This window comes from Arvicanthis niloticus, chromosome X (assembly GCF_011762505.2).
Source record: "Arvicanthis niloticus isolate mArvNil1 chromosome X, mArvNil1.pat.X, whole genome shotgun sequence".
In the NCBI taxonomy this organism is placed as follows: Eukaryota; Metazoa; Chordata; class Mammalia; order Rodentia; family Muridae; genus Arvicanthis; species Arvicanthis niloticus.
This window is the reverse complement of record NC_047679.1, coordinates 16,527,983-16,555,253: the sequence shown is the minus strand read 5'-3', so window position 1 is coordinate 16,555,253 and position 27,271 is coordinate 16,527,983. Positions and strand designations below refer to the sequence as shown.

At 43.4% G+C, this 27,271-nt stretch overlaps 3 protein-coding genes across 4 annotated transcripts in view; 1 reads left to right on the top strand and 2 right to left on the bottom strand.

The window, feature by feature from the left end:
• The window catches only part of Smc1a (structural maintenance of chromosomes 1A), a 45,082-nt gene extending 36,418 nt beyond the window's left edge, over positions 1–8,664 (bottom strand). Inside the window, exons 1-3 of the mRNA XM_034485095.2 lie at positions 8,403–8,664; positions 1,229–1,417; positions 1,009–1,121 (exon numbers count right to left, since the gene is read on the bottom strand). Of these exons, the coding sequence (XP_034340986.1) occupies positions 1,009–1,121; positions 1,229–1,417; positions 8,403–8,511 (411 nt within the window). The 5' untranslated portion in view covers positions 8,512–8,664. The remainder of the gene's footprint in view (positions 1–1,008; positions 1,122–1,228; positions 1,418–8,402) is intronic.
• An 89-nt stretch (positions 8,665–8,753) lies between these two features.
• Ribc1 (RIB43A domain with coiled-coils 1) lies at positions 8,754–22,607 on the top strand. 2 transcript variants are annotated; one of them, XM_034485678.2, is made up of 8 exons: positions 8,754–8,898; positions 9,188–9,275; positions 17,458–17,574; positions 19,500–19,581; positions 19,764–20,105; positions 21,355–21,473; positions 21,894–22,288; positions 22,377–22,607. In XM_034485678.2, exons 3-8 carry the CDS (start codon positions 17,458–17,460, stop codon positions 22,456–22,458), a joined length of 1,137 nt encoding a protein of 378 aa, XP_034341569.1. In that variant the 5' UTR covers positions 8,754–8,898; positions 9,188–9,275; the 3' UTR covers positions 22,459–22,607. The 2 variants fall into 2 exon arrangements, with proteins under 2 accessions (XP_034341569.1, XP_034341568.1); XM_034485677.2 differs by having other exon boundaries at positions 8,827–9,066.
• Positions 22,608–22,747: 140 nt separating this feature from the next.
• Hsd17b10 (hydroxysteroid 17-beta dehydrogenase 10) lies at positions 22,748–25,225 on the bottom strand. The gene is made up of 6 exons (XM_034484761.2): positions 25,072–25,225; positions 24,552–24,716; positions 23,650–23,814; positions 23,395–23,523; positions 23,213–23,321; positions 22,748–23,048 (listed from the first exon to the last, which is right to left on the bottom strand). The coding sequence occupies exons 1-6, from the start codon at positions 25,096–25,098 to the stop codon at positions 22,858–22,860; spliced, it is 786 nt and encodes a 261-aa protein (XP_034340652.1). The 5' UTR covers positions 25,099–25,225; the 3' UTR covers positions 22,748–22,857.
• Between the last annotated feature and the right edge of the window lie 2,046 nt (positions 25,226–27,271).

The window sequence follows — 27,271 nt, the reverse complement described above, 5'->3', positions numbered from 1 at the left end:
CCATATACCCACAGATAAGTGCAAGTTTCATATCTCATTAAAGGAGTTTTTGTTTTTCAGCAGAAAGAAGTAGGTCCATAACTGGTCAAAATGGAGAAAACAAGTAAGAATGCCTAGGCCCAAATGCATCATCTATAACACAGCCCCTACATCTATGATTCAGTGAACATCTCAGGAGAGGGGACATTAAAATTATTGGAGCCCAAGGACCAGCATGCCTGCTGTATAATAGTTTCTTCTGGCCTGGGCAAAGATGGTGTTTTCAAGAATTCTCAATAATATAGCTGCCAACACAAGACCTGTGAAGACTATACATATTAATGGACATACCAACATGGATGGAAGAAACTTTCAAAAGGTCCCTGATGGTAGCTAAGAGAGGGTGCTCCCCACCCCCACGAAGACCTCAGCCCTAAACACATACAAATAAGGAACAATACTAAACCAGACTCAATAGACCTGTGTGTGTAAATAAACAAAACAAATATGGGGCCTGGAGAGATGTCTCAATGGTTAAGAGTACTTGCTGCTCTTGCAGAGGACTCTGACTTAGTTCCCACCACTTAAATGGTGGCTGACAATCATCTGTAACTGCAGTTCCAGGGGGTCTGATACTGCCTTCTGGCCTGGCATCAGGCACACATGTGGTGCCCATACATACATAAGAGCAAGACACTCAGATATATAAAATAAAAATAAACAGAAATCTTGAAAAAAATATTGAAGAGGTCATGAATTCCTGAGAAGGTGGTAAGGGAGATGCAGGAGTTGAAGTGGGGAGAGGGAATGTGGAAATGATGCAAATAATGTATAAAATCTTCAACTTGTTTTAAAATAAAAAATAAAAGTAATTTGCTGAGCATGGTAGTGCATACCTTTAATCCTATCACTCAGGAAGCAGGGGCAAGCAGAATTTTCTGAGTTCAAGGCCAGCCTAAGCTATCTAGTGAGTTCCAGAGCAGCCAGGGACTACACAGTGAGTCTTTTAAAAAAATGTATGTATCTCACCTGGAAGACGAGGAAGTTACGAGCTTTGATGAGAATGCCTAACTTCTCTAATTCTTCACTGTATTCATGTAGCTGGACAACTTTGTTGTTGATCTTGTACTCAGAAGAGCCCCCTACAAGACAATGAATGAGTCAACGAGAATCAGGTATTCCTCCTATCCTGACAACTAGTCTATCTGCTTTCTTGAACTCAAGGAGCCTTCTGATCAGCCTTACCCACCTACAATGACTCGGGCGAAGGTGCGGTCCTCAGCACCCTCCTCGGAGTAAACCATGCTGACAAAGGCTCGGTTGGCAGCTGGCTTGCCCACAGGAGCTCCATGTATCAGGTCCCGCAGAGTCTTTACCCTCAGGTTGCTGGTTTTTTCACCAAGCACAAAGCTGATGGCATCCATGAGATTTGACTTACCTAAGGGAGAAGGACAGAAAGCAGAAAGGAGCATTAGGAAGAAGGGAAGGGGAAAAGAAATAAAGGACATACTGAGAGTAGAAACATGTAGAGTAGAAATATTGGACTAATAGAAGAGAGAAAATAAAATCTCTGTTGTCAGAAAATGGGATCAATGACTTAGGAAAAATAGTTCCTTTGCAGTTATTAGTTATAGTAGCCAGAAACTAAAACCCCATATAAAAAAAACAGGTATTCATAGAATGGATTGTTTTACAACCTTTACTATGATAACACAGACAAATATTATTTTTACCCTATAAACTCATAAAAATAAAAGCAGGCTGGACAGAGAAGGAAATTAGTTGCTTTTTAAGTAACTACAATTTCAGTATTCCAAGACAGAAAAGCTTAGAAATTTGTTGCACAAAAACGTGAATATCTTTAACACTATTAAAATTGTATACTTGAAACAGTAAACACAATGCATTTTTAAAGGGCATGTTCCTTTTTTGGTGACTATTTCTTTTTTTCATATTTTTTATTGAATGTTATGTTTACATTTCAGATTTTATCCCCTTACCCCATTCCCCCCACCACCCAGGAACCCCCTATTCCATCCCACCCTCCTGTCTCCACAAGGGTGTGCCCCCACCTACCCCCCACTCCCCCCTCCCCACCCTCAAATTCCTCCCCACTCGGTGTTCAGCCTTCATGGGACCAAGGATCTCCTCTCCCACCCATGCCCGACAAGGCCATCCTCCCCTAAGTATATAGCTGAAGTCATGGGTGCCTCTCTTTGTGCTCCTAGGCTGGTGATTTAAACCCTGGGGAGCTCTGGTTGGATGGCACTGTTGCTCTCCTCTTGGGGCCACCAACCCTTTCAGCTCCTTCAGTCCTCTAACTTCTTCATTGGGAACCCTTGATCAGATCAATGGGTCGGGTTGCTGCGAGCATCCGCCTCTGGGTATGTCAGACTCTGGCAGACCTTCGAGGAGACAGCTGCATCAGGCTCCTGTCAGCATGCACTTCCTGACATCCATATCGGCGTCTATCTTTGGTGACTGCACATGGGACGGATATCAAGGTAGAGTGGTGTCCCAATGGCCCCTCCTTGACTTTCTGTCCCACACTTTGTCACCATATTTGCTCTCTTAAGCATTCTGTCACTCCTTCCAAGAAGGACCGAGGCATGCACACGTGGTCTTCCTTCTTCATAAGCTTCATGTGGTCAGTTAGTTGAATCTTGGCTATTTCAAGCTTTTGGGCTAACATCCGCTTATCAGTGAGTAAATACCATGCATGTTCTTTTGTGATTGGGTTATCTCACTCAGGATGATATTTTCTAGTTCCATCCATTTACCTAAGAATTTCTCAAATTCTTTATTTTTAATAGCTGAGTAGTACACCATTGTGTAAATGTACCACATTTTTTGTATCCATTCCTCTGTTGAAGGACATCTGGGTTCTTTCCAGCTCCTGGCTATTATAAATAAGGCTGCTATGAACATAGTGGAGCATATGTCCTTGTTATATATTGGAGCATCTTCTAAAGGGCATGTTCCTTATAATACAATATAAAGCATAAAGCATTGGCTATGAAATAACTTGCCAAAAAGTATTTAACCTGAATCTAAGTAAGCCATTAGAACCACACTTCAATTTCTAGGAAATATTGCAAATAAACCAACCTGGTAAACAATACAAGGAAATCATAAGATAAAAATAAATTGTGAGGCTGGGTGTAATGGTAAAACCCTTCAAAAGACTGGAAAGACTATATGGAAACCAGTGTTGTAGCATGCTCCCAACCTTGACCCAGCCCTCAGGGGACTGAAACAGGAGGATTAAGGATTAAGAGTTCAAGATTAGAACTGGGAGAGATGGCTCAGTGGTTAAGAGTACTGGCTGCTCTTCCAAAGTACCAGGTTTGGTTCTTAGCACCTACATGATAGCAGGCACCTGTCTGAACCCCCAGTTTCAAGGAATAACACATCCTCTTCAGGCCTCCAGCAGCACTAGGCAAACACATGGTACACAGACATATGCAGGCAAAAGACACATAAAAGTTAAATTTTGTCTTTAAAGAGCTCAAGGCCTCCCTTAGCTTTACAATGAGCTAAAACAAGACATGACTGTGAAATGTTCAAACAAACCCTCACTACCTGTCCCAGGAGTTTAGCTAAGAGGTAGAACTTCAGTAGGCACACACAAGGCCCTAGGTCCCATCATCACTGCTAAATAAAGTCAATGTTTAAAATGAATATAGAACATTACTGGGATATATGCAAATAGAACATGGATGTTATAGGTTATTTATTTTTAGAGAAAAAAAATATCTACATAGTCCAGACTGGCTTCACATTCACAAGCATCTTGCCTCCAATTGCTAGAATTACAAGTGTGTGGGACACCCCACCTAACGTGAGAACATAACTCTGATTGGACTCTGGTTCCCCTCCCCCAAGCCCCTGCCAAGAAAGCATGGACATTTTGCAAAGTAATTAGGGAAACTTGAATATATATTAGGTAAACTGAGCAAGTATAGAAACTTGAAAAAAACTAGGTACATGATGACAAGAGAAAATAGTGGTAAAATAAAATGATGATTTTATATGAATGCTAAATCACTTAAAGGTGAAATGTTGTCTTCGATTTATTTTCAAATGGTTAAACACACACACATGAAAGAGAGAGAAAGGGGGGAGGAAAGACAGACAGACAGACAGACAGACAGACAGACTGACTGTCTATACAGTCCTGGCTATACTAGAGCTCAGACAATACAAAACTTGGGGAGAAGCAAAAGAGTAAGAAAACCTATGAACAGGCTGGTGAGATAGCTCTTCAGATTAAGGCACTTGCTTCAGATGAAGCCTGGTAACCTGAGTTTGATCCCTAGGATCCACATAGGAGGAGAGAACTCACTCCTGCAAAGCTGTTCTCTGACCTCCATACATGCACCAAGCTTGCCATACAAGCATGAGTCCTGAGTTTGGACTCTTAGTACCCACTTAAAAGCTAGGTATTGTGCTGTATTGGAGAAGTGGAGACAGGAGGATACCTGGGGCTTGCTGGCCAACCAATATCTATAGCCCAGTTGGTGACCTTTAGGCCAGTAAGACATCCTGTCTCAAAAAATATGCTGGAGCTGTCAGACTGATGGTGCATGCCTTTGATCTCAGCACTTAGGAGGCAGAGGCAGGCAGAACTCTGAGTTTGAGACCAGCTTGGTCTACAGAGTGAGTTCCAGGACAGTCAGAGCTATACAGAGAAACAGCCTTAAAATAAATAAATAAATAAATAAATAAATAAATAAGGTAGTTATAAAAAAAAAAAAGAAAAGACACCTAACACCAACTTCTGATACACACACACAGAGAGAGAGACACACAGTCATTTTTAAAATAACTAATAGCCAGGCAGTGGCGGCGCACACCTTTAATCCTAGCACTTGGGAGGCAGAGGCAGGCGGATTTCTGAGGCCAGCCTGGTCTACAGAGTGAGTTCCAGGACAGCCAGGACTACACAGAGAAACCCTGTCTCAAAAAAAAATTAAAAAGTAGAAAATATACTTGGTATATTCCTGAGTCATGTACTTAGAATTTTTTTTTTTGTACTTTTTGAAGACACTAGGTCCTGTCTCTTGATCAAACAAGGAGGAAAAAAAAATTACCAAGCAAACAAACTTAGAGTAACAAAACCAGTACTAAGTTTTTGATTTTTTGATACAGTGTTCTACCATGCAGCCCTGGTCCTCATTATGCTGTCCAGGTTGGCCTAGAACTCATAGCAATCTTCTTCTATCAGCCACACAAATAAGGAGATTATAGGTGTATGCCATCACAACTAGTGAGTATCAGGTTCTGGAACTTTTAAAATCTATTATCAAAATGATAAAAATTATACTATTTTAAACATATGCAGCTTCTTTCAAATATCCAATTTGTGTGTGTGTGTGTGTGTGTGTGTGTGTGTGTGTGTGCGCGCGCACAGGCGAGAGGTTCATGCTGAGTATCTTTTTTTGATAACTGCCCACCTTATTTTTTGAGACAAGATCTGTTGGCCTGAAAGCTCAGCGATTGGGCCATATTGACTAATCAGCAAGCCCCAGGCATCCTCCTGTCTCCGCCTCCCCAGTGTTGGGTTCTAGGTATATACCACCACACCCAGCTTTTTAAGTGGGTGCTGAACTCAGGTCTTCATGCTTATGTGGCAAGCACCTTACAGACAAGGCCATCTCCTCAGCCTTCTCTTTTGTCTGACAGCACCCTGGGCTCTTTAATACTTGCTAAAATACCAATGCATAATCAGCTACCTGCTTAAGCATACTGCCTCACATGATTCATGCAAGTTTGTGAGTCAGGTTCACATTAATTACCCAATTTAGCTTATCCAAAAGCCTTAGGAAATAGGTATTTCCTCTGCTTTAAAGAGGAAGAAACCTAGTCATTCCTTAAGTTATATTTGTCAGTGAGTCCTTTACTTCAACTGACAGGATGACAAAACAGTCTCCCTGTGTCATCAGGCTTTAAGCACACTGTCCTTCATTCTGATACGTGTTTGTTAAAAACCTTAAAAAAATAAACCTTGAAGGGCTGGGGACTTGACCCAGCTGAGAGTGTGCTTGCCTGGCATGTACAAGGCCTTAAGCTCAAACCCAAACTCTCAAGTAAACCAGGTGTGGAAGTACACAGCTGTTCTGAAGATGGAGGCAGGAAGATCAGGTCATCCTTGAACCAGAGTTTGAAACCAGTCTGGGATATGAGATCCTATCTTAAAAACAAACAAATGAACAACAACAAAAACCAAGATCTATGTGGTGCTCAATAAATGACACATCTATCATTATTCAATCCAGAGTCAACTGTCTCTCCAGTTGCAGAACTAGTAAGTCACATAAATTGGAATTTAGTCTTGTAAGCACCAATTGCCAACCTTTGGGCTTCTCCTTTGATTTTCAAGGATCACACCTCACAATCACAACTACAAGCCTCTTTTACTACAGTCATTCAATGTTGGAAACATTATTCTAATGTGAAAATGTGAACTATATACCAATAAAATATCTCAAGGAATAGCATCTTGAGAACACACATGGACTAGTGATGAAGATGAAAAAAGTGTACCATAAATGTGTAAATTTACAAAGTGGGAATCAGAGGTCAAGAAATGCTTCATAGTGCCAAGCTTTGAAGGGTATGCAGAGGTAGAAGGCAGATGCGGTAGAACACAGCTGTAAATTCAGCACTTGGGAGGTAGAGGCAAGAGGATTAATCTTTTGAGGCCATAAGATATTATCTCAAAAAAACAAAAGGTGGGACAGTGGTGACACACACCTTTAATCTCAGCGCTAGGGAGTCAGAGGCAGGTGGATTTCTGTGGGATTGAGGCCACCTTGGTCTACAGAGGAAGTCTCAGGACAGTCAAGACTACACAGAGAAACCCTGTCTGAAAAAAAAAAAAAAAGAGAGAGAGAGAGGTAAGAACCCAGGCCAAGGGCCTGTTCCAAACATCTGGATTTTAATTCTAACAATGCTGAGGGGACCGGATTTCAACAAGTGGTATGACCAAGCATTTTCTACAAGAGTCACAACACCAAAATTCTAAGAAATTTAGTAGAACCCAAAGCATCAATCCTCTAGGCCAGTGGTTCTTAAACTATAGTTGGGGGAAGTAACCTGTCATTACCACCTCCACCCGCATTCCAGGACTCTGACATTGTCTGAACACATTTTTGATGGGCATTTCTGGGAGTGGAGGTGCTGCCATTTAGTGGGTAGAAGGCAGGAAAACATTCTACAATGCACAGGACCAACCCCAGAGAGAGTGGATGGCTGTTAGAAAACACTGCTCCAGGCAGAGTACAAAAGGCAAGCAAGAGTCCAGTGAAGGTATTCGCCATGAGCTACTTCAAGGCAAGGGTGCCTAGCAGGCTAGAAAATGAGTAAACTAGAATATCTCTGGAGTGGAGGAACACAGCAAAGATTCATAATGAACATTTCTAGAGATCGGTGAGAGGAACTCACAAGCTATACGGCAAAATTAAGATATGAAATAGTAGGCTTTAATATAAAAAAGTAGGCTTACTTACTACCAATGTCAATCTAACTTACCAATCTAACCCCTTTTCTACAAAAAATTTATAACGGCCTAAGTATTATCTTCTTTGTACTTTATCTTCCCTCTCCTCTAGAGTAAGTTTCCCGCGGTAAATTTCCCGCGATCTCGGATTTGCTCCCCCACCCGCATAAACTTAACTGATAAAACCCAAAACACTCCACCAATTTGACAAGCTTATTTACATTTTCCTGATAGGAAAGGGGCAAATTAAGACAACAATCTCTTTGGCGTGTAGGGAGTATGGGGGGGGGGAGTGTCGCAATCTCACGCTGAGCTGGGTCAAAAATTCAAAAGTGCCACAAGTCAATCTACCGAAGGGGGGGGGAAAGGAATCGGAGCGTTCTAATGCGAGGCGCGGGTGTGGTGAGGGCTGAGAAAAGCACAAAGTATACTACTTGGGACCAAATGTCAATGCAGAGTTACGGTTCCCAAATTTTCCCTGGGGTGTCAAACAAGATTTAGGAAGGTGGAACAATACAGACCGGAAGGAAGCCCGGGGCCAAACAACTGGCAGCAAGTTCCAGGAACGCCTCTTTTGGCGGGAGGGGTAATGGGCGGGGCAACGCACAGTTCGGCCCATACCATTCATGCCAGGCAAGGGGCCTGCACATAACTCTGCCAACTGACATTTGGGAAGAGGCTCGAGTTAAGCGTATGACAAAAGGGCACATAACTCGGCCAACTGACATTTGGGAAGAGGCTCGAGTTAAGCGTATGCCAAAAGGGAAAGCAAGTTCAAATCGAAGCCCCACCAAAAGGATCAAGGAACATTTTAGGGTTCACAATGTCTCAGGTTGCATAGGGGTTAGGTTGTACTACTCTAGCGACAGGCAGGGGAACCGGACCGGGACGCACGCAGGGCCACAGCAGGTTTTAATCTCACCAGAGCCATTGGGTCCAATGATGGCGGTGAACCTCTGAAACGGTCCGATAATCTGTCGACCCTTGTACGATTTAAAGTTCTCGATCTCAATCAGTTTCAGGAAACCCATAGCAGCAGCGCTGGCGTAGGAGAGGCCGCGCCTTACTCCTGGGAACCGAGGTTAGCCCGCGCGGGAAATAGCGCAGTGCAAGCCGGGTGTACAGTAAGCCTCGCGATAATAAGTCCAAGCCAATCATTATTTCCTGTTTCCGGGACCAAAAGCGGTCACTTCCGCCTGAAATAAGCTTTTGTTGATTTGTTGCCCCGCGGGAGCACGTGCTGGGCGCTTAGGCCCCGCCCCCCTTTGTAGTTACTCCGCAACTGTAGAAACCTCCGCCAACTACGTTGGGGAAGCGTTAGTGCTTCGGAGGGCTCTGATCGTTTTGGGGAAATTGGAGAAGGCAGGCGGGGCCTGACTAGACCCACGCTTACTGAAAAAGTCAGAAGTCACTACAAGGTTCTGCCAGAGAGTGGGATGCAGACACTTAGCTGTAGTTTGTAGTCTAGCCAACAGGAGGGAGGGGGAGAAGCGCTCCAGCAAAGATTCAGCCGGGAATGGGAAGGCGCCCTCGGAAGGGTGGGCAGTTTGGACTGGAAGAGGGATCTAAGGGAAGACTTAGGTGAGGTAAGATTGGAGTGTGAAGGACGATGAGGGTACCACTAGACAACAGAAATATAAGTTGGGAAGAATGACTGTTCTGAAATACTGCCCCTATCGTCTGCTTCTCTCTTATTTTTCCAAGCAGAATTTAAAGACTGCCGGTGTAAATCCAAGAGCCAACTTGGTCCCAATCCACCTAAGAGCTTCAAAATTGGAATTCTGTACTGAGAAAGGTATCTTGTGTGAACACCAGGGGTCTGGGTCCTTAAAGCCAGTGCTCCAGCTCTGCCCCTCCCTTTTACATCAGTTTCTTCCCCATATTCCCATTGCTTCTTACCTCTATGACACCTTCCTGTTATCCCCATCTTCCTCTTCACTCTTTTTCTTTGTCTTCCTCCCTCATTAACCTTTCTGTGTCTTTCTCCTTTATACCCTGCCCTTCTCCATTTCTTTTCCAGCCCTGTTTCTTTGTCCTTTCATTCCCCTTCTATCACCTTAGTCATCTTAGCAGCCCAGGGTGTCTCCTGAATCATCCCCCTTTAGTGACCTTATATTGTGACAACACATTGTCTTTATAGGCGGGAGTTAGTGCCATTTTCAGAGTTAGATACAGAAAGAGTCTGCTGGTTTCCACAGCTATTCCTGTAACTATCTTTTTTTTTTTTCAAGAGTTTCTCTGTGGACCAGGCTGGCCTCGAACTCTGAGACTCACCTGCCTCTGCCTCCTGAGTGCTGGGATCAAAAGTGTGTGCCACCACTGCCTGGCTTTGTAACTGTGTGCAAGCACAGGTGTCATCAATGTGTGCACACGCCACAGACACAAAGCATCAGATCCCTTGGAGCTGAAGTTACAGGTAGTTGTGAAGCACCTAACATGAGTACTGAGAGAATGCTGGTACTCTGAAAGAACTGGAAGTATTCTTAACCACCATGCCATCTCTCTAGTCCTATTCCTGTAACTATTTTTAAATAATGTCTAAAAGCTGGGAAGAGTCCTAAAAGAATCTAGGAAAGTGAGAAAGCTCAGTTGATAGAATCTGATATGAAAGCCAGAATGAAGCTCTTTTGGGAAACATCAGTCAACATGAGGGAGTAAAATCACCAAAGTCCAGCAATCTCATTTAATTTTATTTAATATAATTTTTATATTATTATATTATATATATATATATATTATATATATAATATATATATAATTTAATATAATTTTTTAATTACTATTTAATTTTCAAAGATTAGATGGAGCTTGGGAGAAAATTAAACAGGAGCCCTGGCTCTAAATATATGCAAATCCAGTTTCAAATGGATTCAAAACAAATAATAAAGGCAAAACTTTAGGAATTGTAAAATATATAGGAGAGTATCTTTATGACTTTAGAATATGGAGAGATTTTGTTTTACTGTTGTAGTTTGGTTGGTTGGGTTTTAATATTTCTATTCTTTGGGGGGGTGGGGGGGGCGAGCGGGGTCTCTGCATTATCCTAACTGTTCTGGAACTACGTAGACCAGACTGGCCTTAAACTCAAGAGATTCACCTGCCTCTGCCTCCCAAGTGCCACCACTGCCTGGCCAGTTTTTTATTATTCTTTTATACTTTCATATATGTACCGGTGACTATGGATCATATCCACCCTCATATCAAAATCTCTGTCCTCTAAACCCCCATCATATCCCACACTTTTTTTGCGTGATTCAGAGTCCAATTAATACTACCCACATGTGCAAAATATGCACCTGCAAGAAAATTGGCTCTTGCTCAGCAGGTATCCACTTCTAATAGCACTTCAACTGGGCTGGAGCCTCGTGAGCTGCTCACCCATCCATGTTGGAAGGTTCACTAGCTTGCTCTTTTACAGGTCTTGTACAGGTAACCACAGCTGCTGTGAATTCATGAGTGCATGGCTCTGCCATGTCTAAAAACATTTCACGGTACACCTCTCCATCCTCCAGTTCTTTCCATTCTATCCATTCCTTCTAACTTACAGGCCCCTCAACTTTGAAGTAGTGGTGATACACACAACTCATTTAGGGCTAAGCACTCAATAGTCACTTATTCTCAGCAGTTTGAGCAGTTATGAGCTTCTGCATAAACTTGCCTATAGCAAGAAGAAGCTCCTTGGACCACAGTTAAGAGCAGCACTAAACTATGAATATAAAACTATGAATATAAATACAGATATTTAGAAGGTAGTTTGACAAAAATGACCATTTAGTAAAACAGTACTAGTAGGTTCTCCCCCTAGGGCCTATGACCTCCCCAGACATGGACTTTTGATCAGATTTACAGTACTGGGCATGAATTTCCTTTTGTGGACCAGAACCAAGTCTCAAATCTAATCAGAGTGGTTGGTTACACCTTATAATAGTCATGCCATTATAACATCAGTGGGCACATCTTACCTGGAAGGTTGGTATTATAGCATGCGGGGTCCACTGCTGGGTAAGATGTCTTTTCTACCCTAGTGGCTTGGGTAGCACCTTCTGGAACTATGAAAGCTAGTCAGCATGAAGGAAATTGCCTTGTCAGTTCCAGATTTCTCTATTCTCAGCAGCTAAGTGTAAGATGTCTTACCATCTAGTTATGGTGAACAACCAAGAAAAAACAGCAGTAGCCTATGTTTTAGATGCTTCTGGGAACCTTCCTAACCAATAACTTGGCATTGAGATTTTTATTTAATAACTCATCTCTTCTGGGAACACCCATGATTTTTTTTTTTAAAACAGGGCCTCCATAGTCCATGATGGCCTGTAACTTACTATTTAGTCCAGATTGCCCTCTAATTTTAACAGTCCTACCTCAGCCTCCCAACTGCTGGGATTATGGGTTTGAGCCATCATATCTTACAAGAAATTTCTTCAATAACTAGAAACACTTCTTTCAAAGAAAAATATGGGCAAATGTGACTAAATTGAAGTTTACCAAAATTCACCATTAGGATGTGAAATGAGGGCTAGAACAGGGCTCGGTGGATAGGAACACTTACTGGGCCATGGTGGAGCACACATCTAATCCCAGCACCAGAGGCAGAAGCAGACAAATCTCTGAGTTCAAGGCCAGCCTGGTCTACAGAGAAAGTTCTAGGACCTCAGACAGAAACCCTGTCTTGGAAAAAAATAAATAAAAACGTTTAAGGAGATAGATTTACCCTAATTTGAATGAAAGATAAAATATGTATGTATTAAAACAAAGTATCCAACAAATATGTATAATTTTAATATATCTGTGAAAAGTAAAGATTTTGAATGCAAAACATCTCTAAAATGAACACAAGATGAGCGGGCAGTATACAAAGCAATAAACAAAATGGTTGACCACACGAAAAGGTGTGAGACCTCATTAACAATAAAGAAAAATTCTATTGAAATCAGTAATTATGGACTGATAAGACAGCTTATCAGGTAAAAGCTTTTGCAACCAGGCCTGACCTCAGTTTGATCTCTGGATTCCACATGGTGGAAGGAGAAAGCCAACTCCAGCAAGTTGTCCTAAGTCCTCCACAAGTACACTGTGGTATAAGTGCACATGCACACAGACACACACACAGAGGTGACCACTACTGTGTTTTCTATTATGTGAGTGTGTGTGTAGAAGTAAGAGAACTACTTACAAGGGTGAGTTCTCTTTCACCATGTGGAGCAAAGGTTCTCTCCTTCCATCATGTGCAACTAAGGGATGGAACTCAACAGGCCTGGTGGAAAGCACTTTTCCACCACTGAGCCATCTCCCCAGCCCCTTTGTGATTTGAATATTGTATTTGATTTCACCCCACTGTATCTCACTTGACTACTCAATAGTTACAGAGGGCTGATGGCTAGAGATAAGCTAAGTCCATCTTGCAATAAATACTGGCTGAGAAGCTATACTAGTTTCATATTACTGCTATAATAAATCACCCCAAACTTTTTTTTTTTTTTGGTTTTTCGAGAGAGGGTTTCTCTGTGTAGTCCTTGCTGTCCTGGAACTCACTCTGTAGACAAGGCTGGCCTTGAACTCAGAAATCCGCCTGCCTTTGCCTCCCAAGTGCTGGGATTAAAGCCACCACTGCCCAGCAAATCACCCCAAACTTAATAAACTAGTAAAAACTTATTTGCATAGAGTTCTGGAAAGCAGAAGACCAAAATGGGTCTCAGCGAACTAGGGATCTGAACTCAGGTCCTCATGCTTGCCTTTACCCTCTGAGCCATCACTGCCAGCCCTGGAAAGATTCTTTTTTTTTTTTTTTTTTTTTTTTTATCTTTATTGGATATTTATTTACATTTCAGATGCCATCCTTTCCCCCATTTCCCCTCCCTAGAAAACCCCTATCCCATTCCTCCTTCTCCTTTTTGCTTTTATACTATTTTTTAAATGTTACATCAAAGGCTTTATAAACCTGGAAAGATTCTTTAACCCAGCCTTTACCTCATTCTATTTTTTTAGGTGTGAGTCTAACCTTTAATGATGAGCCATTTCTCTTCTTTAAAAGATCCTTACTCAAAGCCACTATCCTTATTTTTGGTCTTCACATTGGCCTTCTAGCTTCCTCTATATTGTTTCCTGTTGCCCATTCGTCATACAAACAAGCAGCTTTCTTTTCTGAAATACCATTTCCCCTTTATTTTATTACTTACTACCTAGTAAGATCATCAGCCCATATTCATTCATATTTTGGGAAGCCCAGTTTTGACATGTGGATGCAGGGAAAGGTTAAAATATAAATCTTCTATTTCTCTCATTTTACCTCCTTGACATCCTCCACTAACTTCTCATTACATTGAAATCCAAACTCATACCAGGGTCATATTTGGAGATGGTTTAAAAACAAATTTTTTGTTACATTTTATTTAGCAGGGGTGGGGAGGGCAGGGCAGGTAGGAGAACATGGGAGGTCAGAGGACAACTTATAGGAGTTGGTTCTCTTTCTACCATGTGGGACCAGGGATCAAACTCACATCATCAGGCTTGTTGTTTGTTTGTTTGTTTGTTTGTTTGTTTTGGGTTTTGTTTTTTGTTTGGTTGGTTGGTTGGGCTTTGTTTTGTTTTGTTTTGTTTTGTTTTTTTTTGTTTTTGTTTTTTGAGACAGGGTTTCTCTGTATAGCCTTGGCTGTCCTGGAACTCACTCTGTTGACCAGGCTGGCCTCGAACTCAGAAATCCGCCTGCCTCCCAAGTGCTGGGATTAAAGGTGTGCCCTTAATCCCACCACTGCCCAGCATCATCAGGCTTGTTAACAAGTACCTTTACCCACTGAGCCATCTCACAGCCCTTGATACAATTTTCTTGAGGCTAGTTCTTCTGTGTTGAAGAGGACCTTGAACTTCTGATCTTGTTTCCACTTCCCCCAAGTGCTGAGATTATAAGTATGCACTACTCAGTCCAGGTCTACTACATGGTACTGTGGATTATACCCAGGGCTTCATTTATGCTGGACAAGCACTTTATCACACTTCAGACCCATTACTATAGGCTTTTAAGAGCTAGTCCCCACACACTTTTCAGTTAGTCTCATGCCACTATATCTTGGTTATAGTACTCCAGCCACACTAGCGTCTCTTCACAGAATCCACTTCTATAACTTCCAATAACCACTTTATAACTGAACTAGTTGGCATAAACAAGGAAAAAATATATAGCCCATATCTAAGTTTGGAAGCCTGATAAAATAGAGATCAATGGATAAACTCTGCAACTTAGGTGTAGTTACAATCTTAGTACCTAAAGACTGGTAAAGTATTACAACTTCAAACAACCCTGGGTGACACAGTGAAATACTGTTAGAAAAAAAAAACCCTCAACATATAGACATTATTGGTCCCATTGAAGTGTCTTTGTCTCTTTTCAAAGTACTCCCCACAATGCAAAATCTGTTAAAGTTTTCTGGTCTTTTAAACACTTGGAAGACATTTACTTTAAAGCTGCTTACAAAGATTTTGATTTTATTAGTCCTTTGGGAATTCTGTACAATGTGTTTTGATCACAGCCACCCCATTTCCAACCCTTCTCAGACCCAGCCCCTTTCCCTGCCCACCCAACTTTATGTGCTCTTTATTTTTTTTCACCCATCAAGTCTAATTTGTGCTGACAACTTATTTGATTTGTGGCCTTCTACTGGAACATGGTCAACTCAAAAGTGGGCTTGCAGAGTATGGTACACACCTTTAGTCCAGGCAAAGAAGGCAGAGGCAGGCAATCCCTGAATTCAAGGCCAGCCTGTCTGGTCTACAGAACGAGTTCCAGGATAGCAGGGCTACACAGAGAAACCCTGTCTTAAAGAGAAAAAAAAATGAGAGTGGGCTCTCCCCTACCAGCAGCTGTCCATTGCCAACAGCTCTTTCACTAAGGGTAGGGGCTCATGCCCCATTCCTCTTTGCGTGCTGGGATACAGGCTGGTTTGAGCTTACACAAGGTTTGTGCGTGCTAACAAAATCTGTGAGTTCACACATGCAGCTGCGGGGGGCGGGGGCAGCCCGGCGTGGGTGAGAGGGGAGAAGCTGCTGCTTCTTTCTTTCCCTCCTCTGTCCGGTTCTTCTTGAGGCAGCCCTATGCCACTGTAGCTGACCTGCAGTCAGCGATCCTGTGGTCAGAAACTAGCACTTGTATCCCAGCCCTAAAACCAGCAAGGACTTAAGTAAATAGCCTTATATCATCCTAAAAACTTCTGAGGATAAGAGACTGCAGGCTAGGGTGATTAACACCTGTAGCCTATCAGCAGAGGATTAGGCAACGTGGCCTTTGTTCTAGCTCTGCAGGAACTGCTGGGCTCTAACAGAAAGAAAAGACACTTAGAAAAGTTGCTATAGAGTTTATTAAGTGTAAAAAGTATCCTATGAAAGCTATCTGAGGGGAAAGGTGGAAAAGTCCTGAGTGGGGAAGAAGAAAAGATTCTAACAAAGTAAAAAATCTAGGCAGGGGGAAAAGAAAAGGAAAAGACTACCGGCTCCTAACTGACTAACTCACTCATTCTTTGTCTTTGTCCTCAGTACTTATGCATCTTTCAGAGTACATGGTCACATGTTACAAAGTTCATCACAAGTTCACACCAAAATTCAAATCATAAATTGAAATAGAAGTTTACAACACAGAATGTTTACATGAATACCCATTAGGAGTAATTATCTAGCTAGACATTCATCACCTGTCTAGCTCCACAGGTTCACTGAAAGTTTGAAACGATAACTTAAGAAATTAGTGAAGTTTTGTATAGACAAACCCAGGCAATATTTCCTCTTCTGTCCTGGTACCTATAATAAATAATTAATTCCCTTTTAGTGACCCTTGGTTAATTGTTTTACAGCTTATTGGAATGTGGTCTGAGCAGGAGAAAGTCTGGTTACTGTCTGCAATTAACTGATGACACTCAGGAGACTGGCAGAGTTCTCATTGTAGTTTTGACTATGCGTGAGGGATTTAATAGTAGTCCCGTTATAAAAGAGCTTAATAATCATTGATATAATTTTAAGAATTCTTGCTGGGCAGTGGTGGCGCACGCCTTTAATCCCAGCTCTTGGGAGGCAGAGGCAGGTGGATTTCTGAGTTCGAGGCCAGCCTGGTCTACATCGTGAGTTCCAGGACAGCCAGGACTACACAGAGAAACCCTGTCTCGAAAAACCAAAAAAAAAAAAAAAAAAAAAAAAAAAAAAAAAAGAATTCTTATAGGATCATCATTAAGACTTAAGAAGTCATCTATTTGTTTATATAGTATCACTACAGGACAGTACATCTTCGTGGATCTGCAGAGATCTGCTCCAAAGGGGTGTGCTATTACTTAGTGATTGTTGAATATGTATAATAATAATGGGAAAAGCATATTAATAGCAGGAATCTTTCCTAAAATTCATCTCCACAGCCTTGCTGGATGGAGCACACTCGTCACAGATTATATAATAATCCGAGGCAAGCATTTCAGGATTATCATCTGTTAATTATTAGCTTGTCCCATTATGGCTCCTGACATGCAGCTGCCCCTGCTATGTGCAGACAACACTATTTTCATGTATTCATCCACCACCCCTGACTCCTAAGTCTTTCCACTCCTTCTGCAATGATTACTGAGACATGAAGAAGGGATGTGATATAGAGGTCCCACTTAGGGGTGAGCATTCTGCAGTCTGTTATTCTCTGCACCTGGTCCTGCTAACAAACACTTTAACTTAAGGAATGCAATGGCTTTCAGAAAGATCCCCCATGGTAGCCAGGGCAGAGAGAATTATAACATGGATTAACAAAGGCCACCAGAGATTCTGGGAATATTGTCTGACGTTAGACTGAAGCTTGACTTAGTGTGATGACAGCAGATAATGAAACGTCATCAAGATGTAAAACATTAGAAAGTAAAACCAGGATCATAGCTAGTGAGATATTATGAGAAAGAAATGAAGGCATGGTATAGTCAAACAATGTCAGCATTAACGGGTCATTCCATCTCTCATTGCTCCAGATGTATAAGTTAGACCTTATACCAGATCCCAAGGAACAAGCAGCCATCGAGGCTAGACGAAATCGTGAAAAGGAACGACAATGCCGATTCTTCAATGTGCGGAACCGAGTCATGGGGGTGAGTGGGTATGGGGGACTTTACAAGACTGAGATTACTTGCCCCTTATGCCTAGAAAGGAATGTAGCAGTGCATTATAACCCTTCTGGACTCAAGCATGCCCTAGGACTGGAAAGGCAAGAGCTGGGGAACCAACCTCATATGCTTGGGCAGAGCTTAGGAAGAGAGGCAGGATTGTGGAGAGATGATGGGGTGACAGCTGGCTCTCCTTTGGTCAGGTCTTGGATTATAACTGGTTCTTGAAAAACAATGTGGAGCCATAAGAGGGTATAAAGAAAATTTGATAACTACATAAACCTAGGGTATTTCTGTAAGGCTAAAATATAACATTGTTATATCAGTTGCTTCTCTTATTACAGTGATAAAATACCTGACAAACACAAGGAAGAGAGGGTTTGTTTTGGCTCAGTTTGAGCATATAGTCCATTATTGGAGGAACAGAGCTGGAGGTGGCTGGTCAATTTGCACCCACACTGAGCAAGCAGAGTTCAGCTCACTTTCTCCTTTTTATTCAGTTCATGGTATGGTACTGCCCACAGTTAGGGCAGGTTTTCCCACTTAAAATAGACATGTCCAGAGGTTTCTCTCCTAAATGATTCTGGATGCTGTCACGCCAACAATATTTTATGTATCTTTTTATCTATCTGGGAGGGGCATGTGGGACAATAGTGCATGCATATATGACTATACAGGTCAAAAGATAACTTCCTTCCAGCTCTCTGGTATCCAACTTGGTTGTCAGGCCTGAACTTTACCCACGAAAGCATCTTACCAAACCATGTCGTCAATATTAACCTTCACAATTGTGAACCAAGCTGAGGGATAGGGACTGAAGGGATGTTTATTCTTGACCAAACTATATGCCCTTTCATACTATTTTGAAATATTTTCAGTGAATTATAATGAAAAGGAAAATACTGATAGCTTTAAGAAACAAACAATTGTTGAGTGGGTGGGTAGAGAAAGGATCTAGGAAAGACACCATTCTTGTGTTCAAAGACAGGTCTGCTATTATATATGTATGGCTTTATGGTACATAACCTCTCTTGTCCTCCTCTGTAAAATGAGACCAAATAAAGCATTGAGCTATCAACTTTGAAAAAACAAGAGCTTATTACCGACCATGAGCAAACTAAAGTTTGAGTAGTCTGATTGAGATTCTGGTTGTAAGAATTTCCTTGGGACCTACTGTGGACCAAGCACTATGTTGGGCAGTGGGGAATACAGTGATAGCTAAGGCCTAGCTTCTCCCCTAAAATAGCTCACAGCCTAGTGGAGGAGATACTAGAGAGGCTATCATCAATACAATATGGCCAGTGGGTCCTAGATTATAAGGATAGAAGCTTCCTGAGCAAGTCTTTTTTTTTTGTTTGTTTTTTGTTTTTTGTTTTTGTTTTTTTGTTTTTTGTTTTTTGAGACAGAGTTTCTCTGTATAGCCTTGGCTGTCCTGGAACTCACTCTGTAGACCAGGCTGGCCTTGAACTCAGAAATCTGCCTGCCTCTACCTCCCAAGTGCTGGGATTAAAGGCATGTGCCACCACCACCCGGCATCCTGAGCAAGTCTTAAAGGTTAAACTGACGTATGATAAAGGGAGGAAGGAAAGACTGTTCCAAAGGGAGGAAACAGTTGGAGCAAAGGCTGTGGGTTTGAAACAGCTGAAGATGTGCAGAGAACTAGAAGTACAGTTCCTTACACTACTGTGAGAGGAGGCAGGGAAAGGGGAACAAAGAGATAAAGACAGAGAAGCAGCAGCTAGACCACAGAGGTGTTTACAGGCTTCGTTCAGGAGTTAGAACTTTATCCAGTAGGTCCTGAAGAGTTACAGGGTGACTTTGAAGAGAGTAATTCCGAAACAGCATCCTTTAGGGCATTCAGTGTATATGTTAAGACCCTACTAAACTTAGCTCCTTTCTTTGAGATACAGGTGGATGTGGAAGCCCTCAACTACCAGGTGGAGGAACGAAAGTTTCGGGAGGCAACAGAACGAAGCAAAGATATGGCTTATGGTAAATACTCAAGGCTGGGTGAAACAAAAAGAGTGGCCTGAAGTTAGGAAATTCTGCCTTAGAATAGAGCCCGGGGCTCTGAGGGATAAGACATACCAGATGACCTTGGGAAGAGGCTAGGGAGCAGACGTTGATTGGGCTCTGTTCTAGATGTCTTCATGTCCCTGTCAATTCACTCTTAGGTACCAAGCACTTACACTATGATCTGGTAGCACAAATGCTAGAGAAAGAAGAGGCAGAACGAGCATGCCGGCTATCCAAGAGAGTACAGGATTTTCGGGAACAAAGGCAGCAATCCAAGAATGGATACAAATTTGACTTCTGGGATCCAGACCAACTCCAGGAGTTTCAGGTCTCTTGTTTTGAGAATAATTCACACTTTGGCCCAGCCAGCATGCAGTACTTCCTTGGAGAGGACCTGGACAGGGCCTCCCACGTGAGATTGCAGCAGGAACAGTTGAGATACAACCTGGAGAGACAGCTACAGGAGCAACAGGCAGCCAGAGAAGAGGAGGTAAGAGCAGGTAAGTAGCACAGCAGGAAGCTCATCCTGTCTGGGTGAGGAGGTACTTTCCCCATACAGCTGAGGCAGAAAGGTTAGTCTGTACAAGGCCTAACTTCCCTGACTTCTTTCTTGGCACTTCCCTGGGGGGAACAGTTTATAGTTCTACTTACTTTCTGCTTTGGGCAAATGAATGTTCCTCTCTATAATTGAGTCTTCTTTTCTTCATTTCATGAGGCAGGGTCTTGCTATTTATATTCAACCTAGTCTGGGCTGGAACTCAGCAATCCTACTTCCTTGGCCTCCAGAATACTGGGGTTTCAGGCATATGCCATCTTGACAGCTCAGTTTCTTCATCTTTAAAATAGCAATTATAATCTACATCCCATAGAATAGCAACTATTATTATGATACAGTCTGGCCACATCTTTCTTTTACACTAGAGAAAACCTTTCCAGGGCAAGGGCTATATAGGTCTTTCTACTCATTTCTCCTTCCAATCACCAGTGTCTTACAAGGCCTGAGAACAAAGAAGCCAGTGTATGGCTTGAAGGGGGAAACTTTAGTAGCTCTGCTTATGCTGTGGCCATGACTGGCATGCCATTTTCTTCTTCATCTCTGTACTTTGACTTTTATAGTTGTTGTTTTGGTGATGGAGATGGAATCTAGGACTTCCTATATACTAAGCACATATTCCTACCACTATGTGATTTCCTCAGCACCCAAAACCTTTAATATGCTTTTAAGCATCTCTGCCATTGGCCTTACCAGGTTGTAGTCTGATTATTGGATCTGTCCCTCCTATCAGAGAAGGAGGTTTGGAGTGTGTGTGTGTGTGTGTGTGTGTGTGTGGTATTAAGACTTTGAACTTGCTATGTAACCAAGAAAGGATCACCTTCAAGTTCTAATATTCCTGCCTCCATCTCCTAAGAGCAGGAATTATAAGCATACACCACTACACTGGACTAGGCAGGGAGACCGGATCTACTTCTGTAGTATCCTTAGAACCCAACAAATAACCTTAAGACTGAGACTTAAAGAAACGACATTATTTACTTAAGGCCACACCACTGAAAGGTGACAGAGCTTCATTGTCACCCAAGTTGCTATGCTTTGCCCACCCCTGACCCCAAAGAGTAACTCCTTCCTTATCACTACAAGCTCAACATTCAGATATAAACACACAAATACAAAGTACGTTGAACAAATAACTAACACAGAAAGGGAACTAGAATAGGCAAGTCCAACGCCCTGCCTGTATTTCTGTGTAGCTCTGCTCAGTGACCAACTGCGCCTAGCCGCAGACAAGCGGGCTGCTGAACTGGCTAGGCTGGAGGAATCCTGTCGAGCAGCTATGAGGACTGCTATGGCCAATGCCAACAAAGCCCAGGTATGTCCTGAACCATCCAGTGTACTAAGCCCATCCCAATTCCTGAACAAAGTCCTGGGGAACCTTCGCCACATCTTTCTCCTTATACCCCATGTCAAACCAGTGCAAGCATTCTGATCTACCTAATCCTTCCACCTAAGATCCTATTAAATAAGCATAAGCCCCCTCCCTACCCCCAGATCTAGGGTGCTTTAAGAACAGGTATTGACCTTTCATCTCTGACCTCTCAGCGTAAGGCCTTCCTAAGTGCAGAGAAATTCCCTGGCTGTTCCGCCTCCATCATGGCAGTATATTCAGTAAGAATCCATGCTAAGTCTCTCCCTTCTCTCTGGGATGAGTAGGGCTATAGTTTTCTAACCCCTTCAAGTGAGTTTCCTAAGGCTGGACCCCCAAATGCTTACATTTGGGGGGCCCTACTAGGCAGCTAAGCAAGCCCTGCAGCAGCGCCGTGCCCAGCAGCAGCAACAGGAGGCCAACCTCGCAGAGATCAAGAAACAAGTCACCAGTGACCTGCTGACAGAGAATCCTCAAGCTGCCCAACGCCCCAATGCTCCTCACCGGGTCCTGCCCTATTGTTGGAAGGGCATGACTGCAGAGCAGAGAGCTGCCATCAGGAAAACCCAAGAAACTCAACGACAAGAAAAAAAAGCACAGCGCCAAGCTGACAAGCTCGTGGAAGCAGAGTGGGGAAGCCAAAGCAAACGGTTGGCTGAAGCAGCACTGGAGCTGGAAGAACAGGAGAGGGAACTCTGTGCAGAATTTCGAAGAGGACTGGGCTCCTTCAACCGGGAGCTAGCTAAGGAACAGCAAGCTCGGTGAGTTCTAGGGTGTAGCAGTGGGGAGGAATGACAAGGACCAGGGAGAGGTGAAAACACATCACCTGAGACCTTTGAATTTTCACAGGCAAAATTATCTGAATTCGGTCATCTACACCAATCAACCTACTGCGCATTATTACCTACAGTTCAACACCAGCAGCCGCTGAGCTCAGGATGGTTGCCTTTCTTCTCACAGGTGGCCAAGAGTCAAAAAAATTTCTGCATACCCCTATTTGTAATCTCTACCCAGTAGGAGGGAATTAAGCCCAAACCTCTGCTGTCTACTCTAGGTAATAAAATTGTTCACTACAATCAACCATGTGTGGTAACAGTACACAAAGGGTGTGAGATACCACCTCTTAGAGTCCACACTGGAGCGCTCATGTATCCAACCTCAGAGCCTTTCCTCTCTCCCACATCTTAGTTCCCCTAGCACACAAGACTGCGCACACTCTGTAGGTTTGAGAATTTATTAGGCACAGTGGGTGAGTGGAACAGAGTTACAAAGTGACTGTTAGCTTTCCTTCAAACTGAAAAGGAGCCGGTGTTTTTCCTGCCTTGGTCCTTTAAGGCTGCATTCGAATGGCCCCATCCAGCCTGATGACCTCTCCATTCAAGAATGGGTTCTCGATTACGGTCTGTACCAGATGAGCATATTCAGCAGGGTCACCTAGTCGACTGGGGAAGGGTACCTGGCTGGCCAAGAAGTTGCGCACTTTCTCTGGAAGGGTGGTAAGCAGTGGGGTGGCAAACAAACCTGGACAAGAGTACTGGAGTCAGAGTTCTTGTTTTCAGTTACTTGGTTCTTCCTCACTTTAGTGCTAAGCTGCTACATTTAGGTAGTGGACACCTTCTCTCATCTGCCTACAGGTCCCACCCAGTCCTAGTATGGCGAAAAGGTAAGACAAGAGAAATGTCTACCTGGAGCAATTGTTACCACACGGATGCCTATAGGAGCCAGATCTCGAGCAATGGGCAATGTCATGCCCACTATACCCCCTTTGGATGCAGAGTATGCAGCTTGTCCAACCTGGAAAAAGTGGAGAACATATGTGGGAGATTCTCCAAAAGTCATTCAGCTAAGAGTTCCCCCGTCCACATACCTGGCCCTCAAAGGCAGCCACACTGGCAGTGTTAATGATAACTCCACGTTGGCCTCCCTGGTCTGGTTCATTCTGGCCCATCTCACCAGCAACCAGGCGGATCACATTGAAAGTGCCTATGAGATTCACCTGGAGGATGGTAGAACCATGATGTAGGATCTAGGGTAGAGGCTGCCTTTTGTTCCTTATAAGCTATGGGAGTGCCACCACCACATACCCCTTATTCCTATCGGTGGAGATCCACCAAGGCCTTACATTGATAACCCGCTGGAAGTCCTCCAAAGTATGGACCTTGTTCTTCTTTTGGTGGTATGTCTTAATGGCCACTGCAATACCTGCACAGTTGACAGCCACATCTATACGGCCAAACTTTTCTTTTGCTAGAGTCAAGGCTGCTTGTATCTCCTTCTCAGAGGTCACCTTGAAGGAAAGAAATGAAGGAAAGGTATTTCTTTCTTAGCATACACACACCACTAAACCTAGAGAGGAGGGCAGACCCAGGCCTTGGGTGGGAACAGAACTGTGTGAGCAAAGGGGAGGCCAAGAAAGAGTTGTAATAAAACAAATGAGGATGAAAGGGGAAATGGTAGGTACTATAGAAAAGTGCTGTAAAACATTTCCCAATCTGTATTCTCTTGATTCATACAGCCCTGGTTACTCTGTTGATACAGATGCTGTATGATCCAGTTCTGAAAATTACAGGAACATGACCTAGCTTTAAAGGAAAACATCCCTACCTGCTAAGTTTAAGGTTTTCAACTTTGTAAATGTAAAATGTCTGGGCAAGATGTGCATTCCAACTGTACGTGACTTCTCCAGGAAATTCTGCTGTGTCCAATCCTCTCATCCCCATGGTGCTGAGCCCTGGCTTTAGCTTTCTTACTGCAGGATTCTTCCAGTGCTCAAAGACTCCTATCAAAAGCTGAAAGGAGATGGGTTCCCCACCCTCATGTGTGTGCAGGAATGTTCCCGCCAGGGCACATGTGTGGAGGTCAGAGTTGGATCTTTCCTTATACCATTTGGTTCCCGGGGATCAAACTGAGGCTGTCATGGACAGTATCAATTGCCCTTACCCGCTAAGCCATGTGACCCCAGACACGGCTCTTATGGAAGGAATCGCCCAGGTTTCCTTGTGCACACCCTAAGTCATGACTCACATTTGCTGGGGCAAATATGCAGCTTTCTCCTAACTTCTTGGCTTGGGCTTCACCCTCTGAGTTAGGTACATCCAGAAGTACAGCTGTGGCCCCTTGTTCCACCAGTCTTTTGGCCGTAGCCAGGCCAAGGCCGGAGGCTCCTCCAGTTACTACTGCAACCAGGCCCTGTGAAGAGGTACAAGGTGAACTGCTATTATCCAAACCACCCCCACCGTTTCAATTGCCAATTCTAGAATTCTGCGAAGAAGTGGGGACGGTCTAAATGTGCTTCCTCTCCTCAGACGACGAAACCTGGGGGGAAGGGGCATGTCTCATCCCAGGAATGTTTTTTCTGTGAACCCTCACATACATATGCAGCTGATCGTTGGTTGTTCACCTATTGAGCCCAACTGCCACAAAACCACGCCTGGATTAGCAGAACCCTTTTCTCTGGGCACCGATCTCTCCTCTCTAGTTCCTGCCCGCGCGGTCCTAGCCTGCATAAAAACAAACGTTAGAGGCACAGAGCAGAACAGTCTACCTTCACGCTCCGAACTGCCGCAGCCATCTTGCAGGAGCCTCGCCACCAGAGGACGGCTTTTAGTGCCTTTTACACATGCGCTAGCTGATTGGCCGATGCAGAGCCGCCTACTAGGTGGCTGAGCTGGGGGAAGGGCAGGGAGCAGTCGCCGCTCAGAGGGGGTGGGATAGATAGGGGCGTGGCCTGCTGCGCGGGACCTTGGAACTGGAAAAGTTTCGATCCCAGACTAAGGAACATTTCCTTTGTAGAAAAGCCTAGTGGCACCAGCATGAAATCATCACTCCTTCATCCTACTCTCTAGCTGATCTTTTGGCAGACCAGACAGCTCCACCAAAGAAAGACAGGGGGAACATAAAAACTGAGTCCCTTCAGAAACTGAGCCCCTTTCTCAGGAAAGCTTTCAAGTGTAAATCAAACTGATTCCTATGGTCCGGTGCTACCGGGTCCTGGACATCCACAGGGTGTAATACAAGGGCCATGCTTCCCAGGAGGACACGGTTCATTTAGGAAAAGATAAAATTACAAGATAGACAATTAAAGGGGCAGAGAACCTGATTGTTTTTCAGTGGTGAAATCAACCCCCAAGGCCTTGTACCTGTTAAGCAAGTACTCTACCATAGAGCTACAAATAGCCCAGCTACAGATTCCAGAATACTCAGCTGAGAATGAAGAAAAGAAGATTCTGAAATACAGACAGCAGAGAGAGAAATAAGTCGAAGCAAGGGTAGAAAGAGGCCAGACAGGATTAAACTTTTATGCGGGGTGCAGGGCATGTCATTGGGAGATAGAGATAGGAGGCGGGCCTTAGGAAACTGAAACGAACAACAAACTCAGAGTCAAGGACATCTCAGCTCAGCCTTTGCTCTGTTTCTGTGTTCAATGCCCAGATCACACATTGTAGCTTGGACCTCATCTAGAAATTGTTAAAAACTCAGGTCTCTGGTCATCCTAGAATACTTTTCAGTCAATTAGGAACTCAATTAGGAACTTGAGGATGGACATCTAAACTGTCTTCCATCCATATTTTCCCTCAACCCAAAGTCTTCAGGCCCCCAAATCTGAGCCTCACTTTCTGCCTATAACTGCATTATGTTCTTTCTATGTTATGTATTTTCCCATCTACGTCCCTGTCAAGGAAAACGTCCCTCAAGGACTCTTGTTGTTGATAGCCAGTATATTGATTTTCACTACTTTATCAAAGAATTTAGCACCAGATTAGAAATCTTTCTTTTTTAACCGTGTGTGTGTGTGTGTGTGTGTGTGTGTGCACTGTGTGCACTGTGTGAGGTCAAAAAGGGCAACTGTAGGATTTGATTCTTACCTTCCATCATGTGGATTTTGGGAATCAAACAAACAGATCATTAGGCTTGGTGATGGCACCTTTACCTACTAAGCCATCCTACCAGTACCAGACTCACAATCCAAAGTCTATGTGAAGTATTCCCATCAACTATGACCCTAGTGTTCTGGAGGCAGAAGCAGGATAACAAATTTGAAGCCATGCTGGTTTACATAGCCAATCTTAGGCTAGTCAGGAGTAGGATACATAGTGTCTCAAAGACACCATGAGGGGGAAAAAGGCAGTTCTGCCACTGGGACTACATTCTAAAAGGGGAAAAAAAGCATTCCTCACTGGCCTAATATACTCACTTCAGTTACAGTGGACTCTTTTGTGTTCATTTTTACATTTTAAAAATTAATTTATTTTCCCATATATTAGATTCTGACCAGTTTCCCCTCCTTCCTCTGCCCCACCCCCTTCCTTCTCCCCCACCTTCTCCCTCCCCAGCCACTCCTCCTCCCTTTCCCTTCAGAAAAGGGAAGGGGTCCCAGGGATTTCAACCAAACATGGCCTATCAAGTTGCAATAAGGTTAGGCACCTCCCTGCATATTAAGGTTGGACAAGGCAACCCAGTAGGAGAACAGAGATCTCAAAAGCAGGCAAAAGTATCAGAAAAAGACCTTACTCCCACTGTTAGGAGTCCCACAAAACCACCAATGAAGTGGAAATTTCTGGTTTCTTTGGAGACTCGGTTATGTTATATGATGTTTTGCTAGGGCAGACAGGTGAGAGGATGTTTTGCTGAAGCAGACATGTGAGAGGATGCATGATGTTTAGAAAGAATATAAATATGACCGCACAGACAATGGGAGGAGGCTCTGACTTTGGTTTGCATTGCTCTGCCTTGCTAGTCTTTGC

Coding starts and splice junctions, on each gene's coding strand:
- Ribc1 (XM_034485678.2), top strand. CDS start 17,458: ATGTATAAGTTAGACCTTATACCAGATCCCAAGGAACAAGCAGCCATC. Junction 17,575..19,499: donor TGCGGAACCGAGTCATGGGG/GTGAGTGGGTAT, acceptor TTTGAGATACAG/GTGGATGTGGAAGCCCTCAA. Junction 20,106..21,354: donor AGAAGAGGAGGTAAGAGCAG/GTAAGTAGCACA, acceptor ATTTCTGTGTAG/CTCTGCTCAGTGACCAACTG.
- Hsd17b10 (XM_034484761.2), bottom strand. CDS start 25,098: ATGGCTGCGGCAGTTCGGAGCGTGAAG. Junction 23,815..24,551: donor GCATATTTGCCCCAGCAAAT/GTGAGTCATGAC, acceptor CTTTCCTTCAAG/GTGACCTCTGAGAAGGAGAT. Junction 23,524..23,649: donor ACTTCCAGCGGGTTATCAAT/GTAAGGCCTTGG, acceptor ACCATCCTCCAG/GTGAATCTCATAGGCACTTT.